The sequence below is a fragment of the Phoenix dactylifera genome, chromosome 16, assembly GCF_009389715.1.
Source record: "Phoenix dactylifera cultivar Barhee BC4 chromosome 16, palm_55x_up_171113_PBpolish2nd_filt_p, whole genome shotgun sequence".
In the NCBI taxonomy this organism is placed as follows: Eukaryota; Viridiplantae; Streptophyta; class Magnoliopsida; order Arecales; family Arecaceae; genus Phoenix; species Phoenix dactylifera.
The window spans coordinates 3,706,807-3,726,108 of NC_052407.1; the positions used below are offsets into that span (position 1 = coordinate 3,706,807).

General features: G+C 38.0%; 1 protein-coding gene across 2 annotated transcripts; it reads right to left on the minus strand.

The window, feature by feature from the left end:
• Window positions 1-454: 454 nt before the first annotated feature.
• Window positions 455-18,047, minus strand: LOC103705977 (E3 ubiquitin protein ligase DRIP2-like). 2 transcript variants are annotated; one of them, XM_008789901.4, is made up of 7 exons: window positions 17,510-18,046; window positions 15,704-15,803; window positions 12,203-12,533; window positions 11,633-12,057; window positions 11,484-11,534; window positions 2,836-2,908; window positions 455-906 (listed from the first exon to the last, which is right to left on the minus strand). In XM_008789901.4, exons 1-7 carry the CDS (start codon window positions 17,652-17,654, stop codon window positions 733-735), a joined length of 1,299 nt encoding a protein of 432 aa, XP_008788123.1. In that variant the 5' UTR covers window positions 17,655-18,046; the 3' UTR covers window positions 455-732. The 2 variants fall into 2 exon arrangements, with proteins under 2 accessions (XP_008788123.1, XP_008788125.1); XM_008789903.4 differs by lacking the exon at window positions 2,836-2,908 and having other exon boundaries at window positions 685-906; window positions 17,510-18,047.
• Between the last annotated feature and the right edge of the window lie 1,255 nt (window positions 18,048-19,302).

The window sequence follows — 19,302 nt, forward strand, 5'->3', positions numbered from 1 at the left end:
TGAAACTGAAGGGTCTGCTTGATGTTGCTGCTGTTTCCGTATTTTTCCTGTTGTATACATGTCAGTAAAATAACACAAAGTTTGATTATGAGGACAGAATTAGCAAAAACCTCTGCTATTTTTTTGCTTTTATCTGCACTTTTTCTTTTAAAGCAATAAAATCATGAAAGCCATAAAGATTTTAAAAATAATTTTAAAAAATAAAATTATTTTATCGTACATGCTCCTCAGTCTAGTTCATCTTCCTCTTGACTTTTTGAAAACAAAAACAAAAAACAGAAAGAAATACCAACCAGGCTGGAGTTTTCTTTTCTTTTCTTTTCTTGTTCCAAATGCTTCTCACCATTTTGAGAAACCAAAAAACAACAACAAAAAAAAAAGAGAATGGGAAAGTTCCTAATAAATATTTTAAACATATATATTTTCCTCCTCATATTATATCAGTGATGAACCGAAAAGCAATGAGAACTCTCTAAGTACCATAATGCTCTTGCAAGTCACTAAAATAACAATGTAATGGCACAAGCTTACATATATAAGGACATGTTCATATGAAATGAAGCACCCCAACACACACTAATGGAAACAAGAAGACATAGAAGGCATACTGTGAAAGATCAGGTTCAGCACTTCTCATCTAAGAGAGAGGAATCTCTTTAACCACCTATTAAAGAACAAGGGCCAAAACATGACAGGCTTATTGGAGAATTGAAAGATGGTGGTGTGATGCATTCATGCGGCGGAAACCTTGCGACGACCATAAGCAAGAACCATCACGAACTCCTTGCCTGAGGTACCACTGGATGCTTGCACCGTCTGCGATGATTCCCCCCTGAGCCACGTATCTACTAAATTGTGCAGTGTCAGAATGGGGTTCACTGGTTGGCCTCGGCACTTAATTTCCACCTATGACCACAAGTTGAATCATTTTATTTTTCCCTCAGATATAAAAAGAATGAGATAATCAGAGGGAACAATTACACAAAGCAAAGTCAGTAGATCAGATCAGCTTCTGTAGTAATTCATGTTTAATGTTCTACAGTTTGAAATCATAGAATTTCTATCTTATTCCGCTAAAGAAGATAATACAGCTGACATAATACAAGTCTCACGATCATTAGCATCTTAGCCTCCGACCTTGATTGTATACTTCCATTACACATTCCATGCACTAATAGTGCTGATCAATGGTAAGGTAGCATGGCCCAAAGCTTAACTGCTAATAACTATTTGTCTCCATATGGTGTTGAGTATGGCTAATAATGACTGTTCAGACATGGGCAACTAATTAGGTCGAAGCACATTAAGAGAGGATATCTTGTTAGATAACAAAAGGTTTAGTTTAACAAATTTTGCACCCATAGAAGAGAGAAATTAAAAACCAATCAAGATGGTAGAGGCATGTTCATGACTTGATATACGTGATGCCATTCTTTGTGATGGAACTAATCATTTGATTGTCTATACAAAAGGAAAGCACTTACATCTAGCTTCTAGAAATAAAATTCATGGGCACACTTGGTTAATATATTTTGGATTATAAGAAACATAATTGACATATTCAACTAAGCTAACAGTAGTACGAGAGATGCAAAGTTCTTTAAGCATATATTAGAAGATCTATGAAGAAGGCAACATTAAACCTAACAAATACACCTTGTTGAATGGACATGCAGTTGGTCATATAAATCATGGTCTCCTAGATAAAAATCTTAAACTACAACAACCTTCAAACTGACTTCAACAATTAAATCATTGTGAAAATCCTGGACTTGGTGACTTTGTCCAATAAAATGCCCTGCCACCTAACCTAAAAGGCCAGCAAAGAGGTAGAAAGTGTATTGATTATCAAAAAAGTTTACAGTGAACGAATACAGAGACTGGCATGATTGTGTTGGAAGTGAAAGTCAATTTGATATACTTGGCATACAACTGTGGCATCATAATTGGTGTCCAGAAGCTGGCATCCTTGTAGTAAAGTGACAGCTTGAAACATGCATCAAGCTTTAATGTAACATAAGCACCAACCTTAACGCACGTATATGGCCAATATGTCATTAAATCCCACAAAAGAAGTAAAAAGAAGAATCAAAAGCACAAAGAAATTATCATTTTATAATTTCTGCAAGCCGACCTTACTACTTTATTTATAAACCAATTGCTAGCCAACTAAAAAGTTACGAATTTCCAACCAGCTATAACTCTCTTAAGTCTTAACCCTTATAACATCTATAGAAATATATGAAAAACTAACATAATACAATAGAGCAAAAACCCTAAATGGATTTTAGCTTGCACAGATTAAATCTAGTTGCAGTTTATTTAAAACTCGCCCATGTAATCATTGAAAAAGAAATGTTGTATTTCTAACCTTATGTATTTTAGACATCTATTTGAGGATTGCCGCTTTTGTCTAGTATTTTTTACTTTTCCCCTAGTAATGAAGACTTTTAAGAAATCCAGATTTAATTAACAGCTTGTAGAATATCAAGGACAATGCTTGTTTGAAATCATTTTAATCCAATTCTACATTTGCTTTTACAACAATCAATAAAAAAATGACCAAGATTATTTGCTACTCTAACAGCAGTTTCTCGTACATCTTTGTTGCAAACTATCATTGTTCATTGTAGCTTCTTTCTAGCATATTTCTGCAGTCTTGATACATCATATGCAAGCCAGTACAGTTGAAGTGTAAGTAGGCTCAGTAGACCCAAAGTATAATTCTATCATCCTATCAACAAAAAGCACCAGTTTTTGCTCTTTATTACTATATGATACTAGGTTAAGATCGAAGCAAAATCTATTGATATAGGAAGCAAATTGGAAACTCACCTCAGCTTCACTTGCAATATTAAGCTTCTTTGCAAGGTATTTTTGGATGAATGAAACAGTTAGATTCCCATCCCTAAGACCAAAATTAGTCAAAACTAATATGTCAATACATGACAACAATGAAAGAAATGAAGCATAAAAGGAACTCATCAGACACGAACTAACATGCTACTTGTTTCCAATCAATTAAGATAAAGAGAGTGATAGTAATAACAATTCTTTGTAGGTTTGCATTAGGTTTGTCTTCATAGTTGATGCCAACAGAGATTACATAGCTAGGTAAATCTACAAGAAAAGTTATTTGACAAAGCAAAGATGGTAAAAAAAAGCACTTAGAATTAGCATCACTGATAGCTAAGTGGCTTATGTGACTATGAATACTTCTTTCAAAAGTCCTACACAGAGAAGAACTAATGCCCTAGCTAGTTAGACAACAGCCCTGCTGATAGACTGATAGCTTAACGCAAGTGCCTTGTTGTGATTTAATATACTTCTTTCAAACATCCTATGCAGAAGAGACCTAATTTCTTAGCTGGTTAGACCAATAAATGAGTAACAAAAATGCATACAGTGCCTATAATAGCAGCATAGTGCCTATTACAACTAATATATAATATTAACTTCGGATGGTATTAACAATCTCCAAATTGCATAACCATATTATACTCAATAACAAAATTCAAACCAACATATGAAATGGACAAGCTTTATGTGATTTTCCATATTTTAAAAGCTTATTTCGAATCTCTCTTTGACTATTATGATTTTGCCATTGTATACATATTTACATCTGCTTGTTTCTTTCTTTTCTTTTTTTTCCTTTTCCCCTTTGCATACAGAGCAATGAGCATTTCCCCTGACTAACTAACATTTGTTTTTCTTAATTATCACATAAATGACATAACATGAGCCATCTTCTACTAGATCCATTATGCTGTGAGAGACTTCAATCTTTCAGCTGTTGAAACATCTGATGCATAGCTTGTGTTTTATTGAAAAATTGCTGCATCAATCTTGCGGACATATAACAAACACTAGAAGCTTGATTATTAAACCACATACCATCGCATTACTAATACAACTTGAATAATCAAATATATTATCATGGGCATATCAACCAACTAGTCTTCGGGCCACAACCTCCCCCTTACCTAAACCCGAAAAAGAAAAAGAGAAACACAAGGCCCTACTAGATATGAACCTTTCTTCTAAATTTTCTTCAGCCTTCCTTCCTGGCTACAACGAATCTTACAGGAGCCATGCAGGCACGTATTTAGTCCCACATCGACTATTCACTAATTAGATTTTAGATACTTATACAGGGCTAAGAAATCCAAATAATATCTTCCGACTAGCCCTTTTGGATAAGGTCTTAGGTTGTTACAAATGTTATCAGAGCGAACCCGGCCCATGGCCTATGTAGACTAGGAAAAACTGCAGCATGGGCCCATTTAGGCTGATCAAGAGTTGATCGTGATGTTTATGATTAGGATTTATGGTACTTACGATTGGATTTGAATAAAATTGGATTCTTAAGCTAGCGAGGATGCCAGGGCTTAAAACTGAAGGAGTATATGAGGACCTATGCGGTAGGATAGAAACAAAGCAACAGGTCGAACTCTTCTTTAGTGTCAAGGTAATAGCTATAAATAGTCATTACTCCTGAAAAACGAAAGAAGAATGGGACCGATTATGGGACATACAATGCATTACAGATGTATAATCATTACACTTCAGCTAGGCTATTCTATTCCACCCAGGGTCCGCCGAGCTAGGCCAAACCGTCCGGTTCAAGTAGTACCGAGCCGACCCGGTACGAAACCACGTCGGTTCGGCTATTCTATTTGGATCTGCCGGGAACCGCTATTGGACCGGTCAAAACCAGCCCTTTACCAGCTGAAACTGGCCGGTTCAGTGCCAAGTCGGTGCGAACTGGTGAGTCAACCTAATTTTGAACCGAGTTGGGTATGGCATTAAAGGCATCAGGTGGCGTTAGGAAGGCCCGAGAAGACCTTTCCAACGCAATTTGAAAGCGGCTCCGCTGCTTTTTCCTTCCAAAAAAAATCCACAAACAACACTGATTCGGGCTATCAGAAGAAGCATCCAAGGTTAAATAAGGTGTCTTTCTCTCTTTTATCTCCTTTCCTCCTTTTTTTTTGGGATTTGAAAAAATAACTCAAAAATTGCAAAATAAGGAAAGAGCGTGCCAAAATTTTTGATTTGAGCTTATTTTTTTTATATGTTGTAGATTTATTGACATTATACATGCTGACATAAAAATCTTTTATTTTAGAATTATATATAATTTTTAAAAATTAAAAATATATTTTTGGATTAAAAAGAATAATTTTTTAAAAATAAATTTAAAAAATAAAAAAATATAAAATTAGAAACATATTTAGGGGCATGCAAGCTACTCTCCATAAAAAAATTTGGTGTCCATTCATTCAGTTTTGATACGATAATAAGCATAGTGGCCTAGATCTAAATTTAAAAAAATTGAGAAATAAGTAGCCTTTGATGCATGCCCGAAGGTTTAGAAAAATATATGTAGCATCTATTGTTGGATTCTACATGAATTTGAGCTAAAATTAATTTTTTAATATTAATATTTCAAAATTAATTTTAAATTCAAAAATAATATAAAATATATAAATAATACATAAAATTAAAGAAAATTAGTAGTACGTATTAAATCATATTTTTTTAATTAATGATATTTAAACATAATTTTAAATTTAAAAGAATTAAAAATATACAAATAAATAAATAAATAAGGATTATATATTAGATAAATCAGATGTATTTTTTAAGATAAAAAAATTATCTTCATCGTAAATTAATTTTGCTATTTTTAAATAATTGATAAACTGACGTACTTGATAAACCTGCAGGAATGGAGCCATCAAGAAAAAAGAAAGACCAGAACATGACATTGGCTGGGATCATGGGCAAATGCTCTCGGGCTGGCACTATTGAAAGTGCAACTGGTGCAACACAGAGTTCAAAAAAGGAGGCAGAAGCAAGTTGAAGCACCACCTGGTGGTTACCCTGACGTATCTATGTGCCAGAAATGCCCACAGGAGGTTCGGCAGCTAATGAAGAAGCACTTCATTGATTTCAAAGCAGTAAAGAAAAAGGTTGCCAAGAAGAAGGTGGAGGTGGACCGTCGAGCGGCAGAGCTACCTTTCTATTACTCTAGGGAGTCATAAGAAGCGCCCGCTCCAGATGACAAGGAGGCATAAATTCAAGCTGCCATGTAAGCGAGCCTGAATGATCAGTGGTAGCAGGATAAGGTGGCCAAGCATAGGGCTCGATTTGGGCCCTCGTACTACGAGTCCAGCTCTGATTCTGCGAACAGTGGGCCAAATCCAGAGTTCAAGAGGACCATCTCAGTCGGAAAGTCCGTTAGCAGAGGTGGTGGTCGAATTGCATCTATGCTGGAAGCTTTTGGTAGCAGAAAGAAGTCATCCATACATATTCTACCAGCAGCAACAATCCATGATTTAGATCTACATGCCTTCTCCAGCAAAAATTCGAAGCAGTAGAGGATTGACTCAATGCTGAAAAAGAATAAGAAGAAGGATATGTGGCGAGCTATTGGATCCTGATTTTGCTTTAGCCACATCCCAACAAATGCGCTAGACAATACGTACCATAGGTCTGCCATTTCCGCTATACAGGCTATTGGTCCCGGTGTAGATCTTCCAAGTCCGAAGGACATCTATGGTGAGCTTCTTGACAATAATAAGAAGGATCTAGAGAAATGGATTGCCTCCTACAACAGCAAGTAGCCTACATATGGATTGACTGTGATGTGTAATGGTTGGATCGATCCTCACAGACAGAGCATCATCAACTTTCTGACATACTATGATACGAAGACTTTCTTCCACAAGTTGGTTGATGCTTCTGATTGGTGCACGACGTCGCGTACATCCTCAAACTGATGGAGGAGGTGATTAATCAGGTATAAGAGAAAAATATCGTGCAAGTTATCACTGATAATGGACCGCAATATAAGAATGTCAAGGAGATCTTAATGGAGCGGTGGCCACATATTTTCTGGACCCCATGTGTTACACATTGTATTGACCTCATGTTGATGGATATTGCGAAGATTCGTAGGATGCAGCAGATAGTGGAGACAGCCCAAATCATCACCAGGTATATTTATAAGCATATGTGGGTCCTTTCACTGATGAGGAGGTATGCAGGGAGAGAGATCTTGAGACCAGAAGTCACATGGTTTGCTACCAAATGTATTGCACTTGATAGCCTTCTTGAGAAGAAAATAGTCCTACATTAGATGTTGGTCAGTCCCAAGTGATAGGAAAGTAGATATGTATTCTAGCAGCAGGCCACTGCAATAGTGAAGGCTATCAAACCATTGTATGAAGTGCTTCGGGCTATGGACAGTGAGAGGTACCTCCAAATGGGTTTCCTGTATCACATGATGAGAAGGCAAAGACCCAAATCATCGAAGCAGATCTGACGCATGCCCGAGAGTACATCGACATTATTGAGCGGCAGTGGGACTATCGGATGGGTAGAAAATTGCATTTAGAAGGTAAGCAAGAACATTGAAAATTAGACTGCTCCCATACTTGTTTAATTTTACTAAGATAATAACGAACTCTATGTGCATCATATTATCTGAACCTTCGGTTCCAGTACATTGTACTTGGAATCAATATGGATAATGAACTTCTGGCCATTCTCCATAATGTGATTTACAAGATGGAGTCAGATCCAAAAGTCGTGGCCCTATGTTTAGAAGAGATAAGTTAACTTAAGTGATATGTGTAAATTAACTGGTATTTTCTATTATTAACATAGTACAACATGGTTCTTTGACACAGAACAAAATATTTAGAGAGAGCAGCGACAACTTTGGAGTACCAGCAGTTGTTGTAAGTAAGAAAAGTATGAATTCAGATATGTTATAAATGAGGAGGACAATTACCTAGCATTAGATGGTTACTAATGTAGTACTATTTTATATGTAATTTTCTCCAATATATTTATAGTTGAATGGTGGATTGATTTTGGGCTGTCCGCGAAAAATCTTAAGCGGTTAGCTATCCGGATCCTCTCCCAAACAGTCTCCTCGAGTGGCTATAAGCGCAACTGGTCCACCTTCGAATTCATTCACAGCAAGCAAAGGAACCATTTGACACAGAAGCACCTCAACGACTTTGTATATATTCACTACAATTTGAGATTAAGGCTGAAGTGCATTCAAGAGAAAGTGGAGCTCAAGTATACAGATCCGATCCATAGTGTTTTCGTTGATGATGAGGATAATCCTATAATCGGATGGCTTGTGGACCAGCAGCAGGAGCCGGAGCTTGATGAGCAAGGATCGCCTCCACGACCGGCCAGTTTCATAGCCAGCGAGGCTAGGGTCGATGCAGGGCAATGAGCTGAGCGCAATATTCCACGCGTTCTTCCAGCTGATCAACCACAACCACAAAAGAGGCAGTCACCACATGACTTCTTGTCCGAGACTTCCTCTTAGAGATATGATTGAGAGATGCTTAGACAAGGCCACTACGCTACCCGATCGATTCGGTCAGAAGGGAAACATACATCCTCCCAACATAGTCAAGCAGAGAGAGACACAAAGGGTAAGAATAGTACACCAAAAAAAGAAAAACAAAAGGCACCTACAACCCCAATGGAGAGTGTGGAGGAGGAGTCAGTACACTCATATTCAGAGACCAGAAAGAGCAGCGATGACAATTCTAGTGGTCATGAATCTATTGGCCAGGAAGGAAGTGGAGAATAGGAGACCACTGTTTATGAGATACAGTTATAGGGTGGTCTTCGATTTACCGGTGAATTCCAGTTTATGCATACTATACAGGATAGGGACCACGATGCACAATCTGGTAGAGCCCACGAGGATACGATTGCATATAGAAGACGGGCTCTTTGAGGTCATTCAGGAAGATACGATGCAACTGCAAGTGACCTCGCACGTGGAGTATGATCCATAGACGTATCAGGTTTCGAGTCGTATATTGGATCCTATTACCCGCAGCCACAGACAGCCTATGACCTATATGGATACGGATATAGATATGGTGCGTCTGAGGCATCTTTCGGTGGCTACTACCCTACGCAGTTTGGAGCATCTTATAGGTCGGATTTTGCTGCCGACATTTCGGATGGGTCTTTCCACAGCTGTATTATCAGCCAGAGGACACCTCTCAGAGCTAAAGCTTCAACGAGAGATCCGATAGTGCTTATAACCCGACGCACATTCCTTATGGCATAAACGTACAAGACTACATCGCTTGGTTAGAGGGGTTGGTTGATGTGCCTTCTAACTATGCTGATAATCCGGATATCTACGAGAAGCATCGCCACTCGGCCCAATTTTAGATATCGGTATGTATGTTAGACTTTTAATGTATGTAATTGATTGTATTATTTTTTAATTTTCACGTTTCTACTTGATTTGAGAATATTTTATGTTGTTCATTTTATGATTTGTATCATTTTAAAGCTATAAGATGCATCATCCAGGTTAAACCGTAATAATAAAAACACTAAAAATTAACAAAAAAAATCAAGAAAACATCCAAAAAATATCAAATTAGACTTAAATTTATGGAAAAAGTTCGAAAAGAGTGATTACCAATTTAATTATTTTTTAGAACTCCAAAAAAAATAGGGCGTGTCGATCTGTAAATCTGCATGTTTTACAGATTCGGTACGGTACGGAACCGGTACCGAACCATATCGGGTGCCAACCGGTACGGGTCCCGGTACCGGTTCAGCCGACCTTGATTCCACCACTTATAGAGAAAAGAACTTAAAGCAAAATACATTGCTTCAAAACTTCATGATTTAACTCAGAAACTAATTGATCTAGACAAAGTTTCCAAGCTTTCTGCTTGGATACTCCACTTGATTAGTTTTTTTTTTCAAATGATCAGTGATTTGGACAAGTTCCAACTCAAAATCTTACCCAACATCATAGGTAAATTGATTATCAAATAGGAAACATTTAGGTGAGAGTTTAAGATTAATATCCATGCACATCTCCTAACCTAGATGAATGTTTTAACCTTTTTTTGGCTTTCCTCTTCCTTCTCTGCTCCTAAAGCTGCCATTTCCAAAAAGGCTTTTTACCACCTTTGTTCTTCTCATGAATATTGCTTCAAATCCAACTATTTGGAGGGGAAAAAAAAGAAAACCATTATACAGAATAATCTTTTCCTTTTGTCCTTTGATCAAAAGCTAAGTGATAACTGCATCTTTTATTTATTTTTTTGGACTTTGTGGCCGATGAAGATTTATAAAAAAAAAAATCATGCCCAAAGGTTTCTGGACTCTATATCCTCTATCATCAACTTCTTCTAAACAACCTCCTTTGCCTGATCCGAAGCTGCACTATGCTCTTAATCAACATTTTTTACTTTCTTTTCCTGATTTATTTTATATTTTTAGAACTAGATGTTTGCTCTAAAATTGGAACAATATATTTCTAATTTGATAATACAATTTTTCTTGAAATTTAATAATCGAGATACAGATACATGGATACGGAAAAATCTTAGTTATTATTACTAATTCCTGAAAAGTTATCATTTTTGCATTGACTTCTGAATTAGCTTGCCTGACACTAAGCTACATGAATTAGTAAGGTTCTCAGTTGAACCTCTCAATGTAAAATGATAGGTTTGCATTCCCATATTTTTGTTAGTTTTGTTTCACCCTTCTAACAGAATTTGTATCCATTGCCATAATCATCAAACCACCAATCTGAAACTAGGTCATAGACCTAGGCTATAACCCAGGTGACTGCCTATGCAACAAGTGCAGAAGCCACCCAATCATTGATTTATCCGCTTCATCAGATTTCGAATAGTATTCAATAAGAAACATTTTAAATCATGCCTTAAGTCATATGCAATGAACATATTTTACAAATACTTATAAGAAAAGCACTGTTACAGATTCCTTGTGACAGGTAACCATATATAACAGGAACAGCTTCATCTACAGATTTAAAAAACCTAACAAAACAATGTTGACACCCTTGAAACCTTTGGCCTAATCTCAGCTAATGACTTGATGGAAATCTTTTACCTAGTGTACTGCATCCCCTAGACAACCTTACTTTACACCCTCACACCTGCTTCCCTGCATGCTTCCCTGCAGTGAATTTTTTTGAGAGCTATGCTGGCATGCTTCCACATCCATACCTGCTCTAGTACTAAAATGTTTTAGGCAACCAAAGAGCTAAATACCAAAAAAGGCATGGTTTTTGAGAAGAAAATAAGGGCGTTATGTACACTTTTGATCATGTGATCTGTTATGTATACCCCTTTTTTAGGTAATTGTTGTATGCAGCACCAGTTTAGCATAAAAGACATAGAGAATTTACTTCATTTTCCCATCTTCCTTACCATTTACTCTTTCATGCTAATACGCTATTCTATTTCTTAGAGAACTAAAATATTTCCCAAAATGATTTTGTCCCATGAAAAGCATCTTGAAAAGAATGCATCATATATCATGAACGCGCATGATATTCAAATGACCAAAACAGGGTAAAATCAGATATATTTTCAACAAAAGAGTTAATCATGGCATTTGCATGGTCTAGAGTTATATTGAGGCGAAAAACTCACTTGATCCTCAAGTAATTTGCAGGTATCTGGGGCAACGGTGAATCTCCCTCCCTGAAACCATGTTGCAAACTTAGACAATAGGCTGTTAAATATATAATATAGCATACAAATCATAATTATAACTTCCAGAAAGGGGAACAATTCCTCACTGGTCAAAAGAAGGAACTAATGAAAACCAAACTTGATTTATCCTCCTTTCACGTTGGGCACTTGCAGAATCAAGTAGCATCTGAGTTGAGGTTCCAAGCTCTTTCCTTTTTCGGCAATTTCCTTGCAGTCTCCTAGTTCTCACCATCACTGGAGGCATGGGAATACTTTCATTTTTCTCCTCATGGACTTTTGATTTATTCAGATGTTCCCTACCCTTTGCTTTATGAGACTGTACTTCATTATCAACACCATTGATTTGCTCTACCTTCATAACAGGACCCCGAGGACTAGACTTAGGAGACTTTGTTCTGTTTGCAGCTTCAACCAGACGTTTCCAAAGTTCATTCTTATCCAGCAAAGACTCTCCACCATTCTCTGTATCTTTGCTAGGTCTAAGGTTAGATGGCTCTGCTTTTGAAAAAGTCTGAAAAGGTTCACCAAATATGAGTGTCAGGACAGATAATTATAGCAAGGCAGTTCTGAGCACTAATAAGTATGTAAAGAATATTTTCCATTTAAATCTGCTAGAGTGATGAACCATAAAAAAACAATGACCGTAGTCCCTCTACCTGTCTTCTGTTTTGAGTCATCTTGCTCAACATCTCAGTTGAGTTTGAGTTTTCTGCTTGCTTTTCAGCACTGATATCCTCTTTTTTAATAGAATGATTAATAACAGGACCCAATCCACGTAGTGCAGCAGCCCTTCTAGCTGCTTTTGTCCTTCTTCCTGTCAGACCTGTCTGTGTTGCTATTCGAGGAGTGTTTACTACCAAAGAAGAAAGCGATCTTTCTTTTCTTCTAACAGGCAATTGAGTGGGAGGCACAACTTCTGGAGCATTAGCGTTTCTTCTTTTGAACGGAAATATCTTTGCCCTCACTTCTTGTAGATTGTGGTCAGGTCTGCATAAATTCTAGCATCAATTCATGCACTTACATGTAAACAACGTCAGAGGAAACCTCTCTCTTGAGATTCTTTTGTTGCATTCAACTTCAATAAAATGAAGAACTTTCATGCTACTAAATTTGGCGGAGTAAGGAACGCATCAGTCTAACAAATGTTAGACATCATCCACAAGCTTTCTGCCTTTTAAATCATTTAACTGAGAGAACAAGGAGCAAGATCCCTCCAAAGGCAACATACAATTACAGCAAGATCACATAATTTTCAAGTTCAGTAATGCAATTAACAAGCTGAAGTGGAAAAACCACATAACAAGAAATATCTAATTGAGTCGGAATGCTGGAAGCAACAAAATAAAAGGCTGAAATACACAAGGTGCTTCAAATGAATCAAGGAATCATTTCAACAAGTTTTGTTGAAAAGAAGATAGGTTCAGTATTATGAAATCAAAATGACCTGAAGATTTACCGCTTATATCTTCAACAACTTCAAGATAATCTCCAAAACCCTATGCCAGTATAGATTAACTATTCCTTGAGATTATATCACTACCTTTTAAGAAACCTAAAGCAAATAAAGGAAAAGTGGCAATAATTTTCACACAGTTCTTTTGCACGGTGGCTAGTTAATCTGCATAACATAGGCACAAATGAAGGATGAACAAAGAGAAAGACGGTGCCTACTCCGACCACTAGACTTAGGGTTTCGCATGTAAGAAAACAGGGAGAACTATAAATTGCAAGAGTAATGCTTCTGGTGTCCTAGGTACTTACAGCAGAGGGGCACAGAACCATAAAAATCAACCAATTAAAAGAACAGTTCATAAATGGGAAATTAAAGGTTTAGGAAATATTTAGGGTGATATCCTGTGGTAGCACTGGAAAATTTATAATGCTATTCTATTGGATTCTAAGAGATTTTTAAACAATAGATATAAAATAAGGAGCTTGTGGTGACAAAAGAATTCGATGACTAGAGTTTGACGCCATAGCTAAGATCTTCTATAGTTCTCCAATAGAAGGCTGAAGTGAACTTCACATTTGGTTTCAGGATGAGTTGATGGAGTGGTCTGTAAACAGATCAGTTCCTCCATTATTATGGATTAATCAGTGAAAGGATATGGGCCTAGTGCTTTCTTTTAACACACTCAGCATATATTGAAAAAAGTTGTATGTTTAGCAAATACTGTGGCGAGCAATTAAAAGAGAGATAAAAAGTTGTGACATATTTGGGATCAACACATGATCACATGATAGGGCTATTAAAAGAAGTTTTGAGGGGAATTAATTTTGGTTTTTCACTTTATCACTTCCTATACGCATGGAAATAGCTTATGGAGCCTTCACTCTAAGCACTGAATCACATTTAAACTCCATAACTGAAGGCTCGATGGTGAAGCTCCTGGAAGGATGACCCTGGAAGACCTCAAGTTTAGTCACCTCCTTTAATACTTCTAATAGCAATAATGAATTATATTGATTATTTTCAGCTTTTTACTCAGGCCACTAAAAAGCAGAGTTCTCTGTCAGGACAAACACAGTAGGATGCAGCAAGATCAAGTGCTGCTATGCATTGATCCACCCAACATTTTCAGTCTCAATACCGGACCCCACACTGGTAGCTTATAGATACAGGTTGGGCTAGTACCGTAACCCCTGTACTAAACACATGTTGTACTGCTGGAGGCAAGACAGAAGCAGTACCATGTGTCAGCATGGTATCATAAGAGCCGCCATGCCGTATGGGTATCGTATCTGATCGGTGCAGTGTGTTCTGTACCAGGCAATATGGGTCAGTATAGAAAATCCAGGGTACTCCTTTACCTTTCTTTTATAATTCTGTTTTCCTCTTTTCTTGCTATTTTTTCCCTCATCTAACGTGCAGATATCAACATACAAAGTTTTTCAACAATGTCCAGCACTATTTTCACATCACAATTGTACTTGCAAAATGCGAACTCCAAGTAAATGGGACATGGCTTAACCTCCATGGTTAAAGATAGTACGATAAAAATGCATTATTGATGGACTAATGCATTGGTACAATATAACAAAATGTGCTTTCAATAAATTTAAGAGACAAACAAATCTGCCGTCCTGATATTATCATGCACTAGGTCCACACAAAGAAAAAATAATAAACAAGTTAAAAAACAGACTTTCACATGTGGATTATTATATTATTAAATCAAACTTTTTCCTCCAAAAAAACTTTGTTGAGAAAGATTTTCAAAATATAATTTAAATAACAATACCCCATCAGTTTGAACATATTATGTACATACATACATACATACATACAGATTTCTGGGATGCAAAGAGGAAATCATGGTCTTGTGGCAAACAATTTGCACCTGAAAAGGGTTTATAGCAAGGAATGCTGAACCGAGCCATACCAGCCAGTTCGGCGGTGAAAAACGGTTCTAGCCCTCTAGGGGCTGGAACCTGATTGGATCTCGCTGGAACCGGCCAGAATTTGACGGTTCAGTTCGGTTTGAACCGGTACGGGTCTCGGTACCGGTTCGGTGAACCTTGGTTTATAGGTCCTGATTTTTTTATTTTTCTTCAAGAGGCTACTATCTTATACGAATCTGGTGTCAAGAAATCTAGTTTTATGTACTTTTATGTACTTCTCTTCCCACATAGATTAATATCACATAAAACTGAAGTTACAAATCCTCACCTTAGTAACTACCTCTCTTCTTTTTTCTTTTTGGAAATCACTGTCTTAGTAGTCGGAATCTTATACCTCAGTTGCTGGGGCACTTCTTTAGAATCATCCTTAGCTCACTTCTGGGGCACTTCTTTACTAAAAATTTACCAAAATCTAGGTTTTCTGCCCTTACACACTCACCCATTCCTGGTTTAGGTAGCCAAGATCCCTATCTTTCTATTTTAACACCCTTAGAGAAGAAATGGCTGATATTCCCTATCTATGGTTTTTTTCCTTGTCTTCCCATTCCCACTCTCCGTCCAACCTAACAAGGAATAATACTTTATTGCGTAATTTGAAATTCTATTGAATCAACACCATCAATAGTTTAGCCATAAAACTGTACAACCTTTGTCATCCAAGATGCTTTCAAGTAAGGGTTTGTAATCAAAGTTACAAACTTAAGTGAGCAAAATAATAAATGAAAATCCAAATATCCTAAATAAAAGAAAATAACCTGAGCTTCTCTATTGGAGTGCAACCGAGATCAATATTACATATCGGGCAGCAATCTACCTCCTCATCGTTGAGTTTCTCCAGGATACACTTCCTGCAAACTGTTTCAATGATAAAAACACATTAAATTGTTGTTACAACACCAACCCACTAAGCATATACAAAATTGCAAAGAGAGGGAAAATAGAAAAAAAGTCTAGCAATGAAATATTTTATTCATTGCTTTAAGCTATACAAGAAAAAAAAGCATCAAATATTTAACTATCAGAAAATAGTTTAAAGCTGAGAGATAGAAATATAAGTTAGGAGTAAAGAAACATAATATAAGAATATAAAATGTGGTGGCCTAGAGTACTTGCTAGCCTTCAGAGCTATCCTCAGTCGGAAAAGAGAGAATAAGGAGTCAAGGACAGTGTCATCATCGAGGAGCTGCTGAAATGAATTGTTTAGGAGGTTCAGCAGAAGATGGCAATGCACTTATATTAGAATCAGGAAACTTCAACTAAAATTATTAAGGTTTTTGGGACAAAGGTATGCCTCCAGCATGATAACCTTATAACTAATTAATCACTATTATTAGCTTCATGATCTTGATTAGTCAACAATTACCCAATGAACTAATTAATCATTATTATTAGCTTCATGATCTTGATTAGTCAACAACTAACAACTAAACAGCTTCAACTGGCATGACAACCTAATAACCAAGCCAATAAAGATTATAAACTAATTAATGACAAATAGAAGCTTCATGCATCATGATCGATCAACAATTAACAACTAAGCAGCTTCAACTGAACAGGAGAAAGTAGGCATGCAGCTATAGAGATTTTCTGCATAATTTAACAAATCTCACAAGAAGTACCAGGTTTGCCACACTTATATACAGAGATGTTTCTTCCTTAATGGTAAAAGAGAATGAAATATAAATTGAAGAAGAGAGCAGAAGTCTATCAAGTACTGAGTGGCATTTATGATAGAGTTAAGGGAGGGAGGAGCATAGATTTAACCAACAAAGCATACATTCGACCATAAGGATAGCAAGGCAATTCCAAAGGAAATTCTAGGACATGGAGAGGTTGTTCAACACTGAATACCAATATCATTTAGTTCATGTCTACATCACTCAGAAAAGGAAAGATACCCCAAGCTTGCTACTTCTGTGCTAAATGAGCAAGAAGCAGAGGGCACCGGCAAGATGAAATTTAATTTGAGATGGAATCACCCACGGCATGCGTGGAGCTTCCCTGCTTCTTTCAACTGAAAAATACTCGAAAGAATTCACCTTTAATCTCGATAGCTTATGCCGCGGTCAAATGAGTAATGACACTAATAACCCGATAAAGATACCACCTTTCTCCATGTGCAAACACCCACTAACCTCCTCCTACCTCACCATGGCAGCAGAGTAGGAAGACGACAACACAGAGGCCGAAACAACCAACGATGCATGCGACTGCAAAACCTCATGCCAAAGGGGAAATAATCGAAACCATAAAAGAACCACCTTAAAAACCATTTTGGACGGTAGACCAGCCTCCAATCTCAAGAAACCAAGCGAAACGAAGAAGAACCAAGATCGCAAGATCGAATAATAACAAAAAGTTTCACATCACAAAACCCGTGTGAAAAAAAAAAAGAAAAAAACGCAAAACCGGAATCGAAGAGCCCGGAACCAAACGGCAACCACGTGGAAAAGAATCCAATAAAACGAACAAGCGAGATCGCGAAACCAGAGAACGCGAGAGAGACAGAAAGGAGAAGGCTTGGAGGTGGGGGGGGGGGGGAGGGGGGCGGGGACGCTCACACGTATGAAGGCATTCGGTGATGGTGGTGGCGTCGCGGAGGAGCTTATGGCACAGGGGACACTTCATGCACGCAGCCAGAAGCTCCCTCTTGACCATCACCACCTGCGGCGGCCCCGCCGCCGCCCCGGACTCGTCCGCGGCCATCTCCTGCACCGCCAGCCCGCGGTCCCCGCGTCGCTCAGCACGCCCCCCTGCATGCCAGCTCGGAGCGCCACAGCCTTCCGTCCTCGCCCATCCCTACAGCTCCGGAGCCCGCATTGATCGGCCAATCACGTCGGGAATGAGGGAACGAGGGGGATCTGACGACGAGGACAGATAAAGATTGGAACTTTATGCAGAGAAACGGAAGGGAAGAACGGTCTGAGGGTGGATTTGGAGGAGAGGTGAAGGGGGTAGGGGGGTTACGGTGTGGTTGGAGAGAGAGAAAGAGAAAGAGGGAGGGATCGAGCGACGACGACGAGGACCGGAGAGAGAGAGAGAGAGGGCGGGGGGAGGAGAAGGGAAGGCAGAGGGAGGGTGGGGAGCGGAGAATAAATATTTATAATAAAAATAACAAATGAGAGAAGGGAAGAGAAGGGTAAAAAAAAAAGAGAGAGCACGGAACGAGGAGGTTTTTGGCGTGCTCGGGCTTAAACAACGTGTCTTCGAGGACGGATGGATTGCCATCCCCGCGACAACGCCTCACGCTAGCCGGCGCCACGTTTGGGTGGTTCAGGATTGAACCGTTGGGTTTACTCCAACCCGGTTCTAGCTCTTTGTCTCTAGCTCTTGCTGATTTGTTAATTTGGACCGGATGTTGGCTAGAGCAAGTTCAGCGTGAACCGGCTTTTTTTTTATCCTAGGGTGTACAAAAGAGGATCAGCTCATAGATTCCAACCACCAAACAAGAACTATATAGGTCTTGCTTCACGCCACGTGTACAGTTCTAATATTAGACGCCAAGGAGCCATTTTAGAAAATACAGTGGGGACGGTCATGTAGACCGCCTCTAGAGCAAGAAAAAAAGAAAGATAAAATAAAAAGATAAAATCAACTTTATTGTAGTAAGCGAAAATAGCGCAGAACATATACTGCACTGCATAAAAGCATCTCCATGCATGCTTCACGAAGGATACGTAGCATACAGCTGTCTATGAGCAATAAATTTTTGAAAAAGGTTGGACACGTGCCAACCAATGCATAAAATGCCTGAGAGATCATTTTCCAGCAAGAAAAGCATTGCTCGATTGCAATTTGATTTTTTTTCAATTGCAGTATCTTTTATGTATCGCCAGTATATCTTGACAACATATTCTAGCTTAGCATGCTCTTGGGCTAGATATTTGATCGGTACTGATTTCTTCTAGGGCATCTTAGTAAATTTACCTACCAAAAGCTTCTTTTTTTTTGTTTAACTTACTACCTCTCTCTTATAGAGAAACAATAGAAATGCCCAAAAAAAAATTATCAATCTTAAATGTGTAAAAAAACATTTTTATCGCATGTAGTCGCTGCATTGTTTCTCATGTATATTAGAAAAGCTTGGAACTAATTATGGATGTTATATAGAGCTGACTGGAGAATTCAACTAGGGCCACCATTTGGATCATGCATAAGGAAAGAAAGAAAATAAGAAAGAATAGATAAACCTCACTTCATCATACAAAGCGGGTAATAGTTTATGATATGCATTGTGATGTAGGAAAGCATCTCCACGTATTCTCCTCAAATAGCATGTAAGATACCGTTGTCAATGGATCACATAATTCACATAATTTTTGAGAAGCATCGGACGTGTGGCAATCAATGCGGT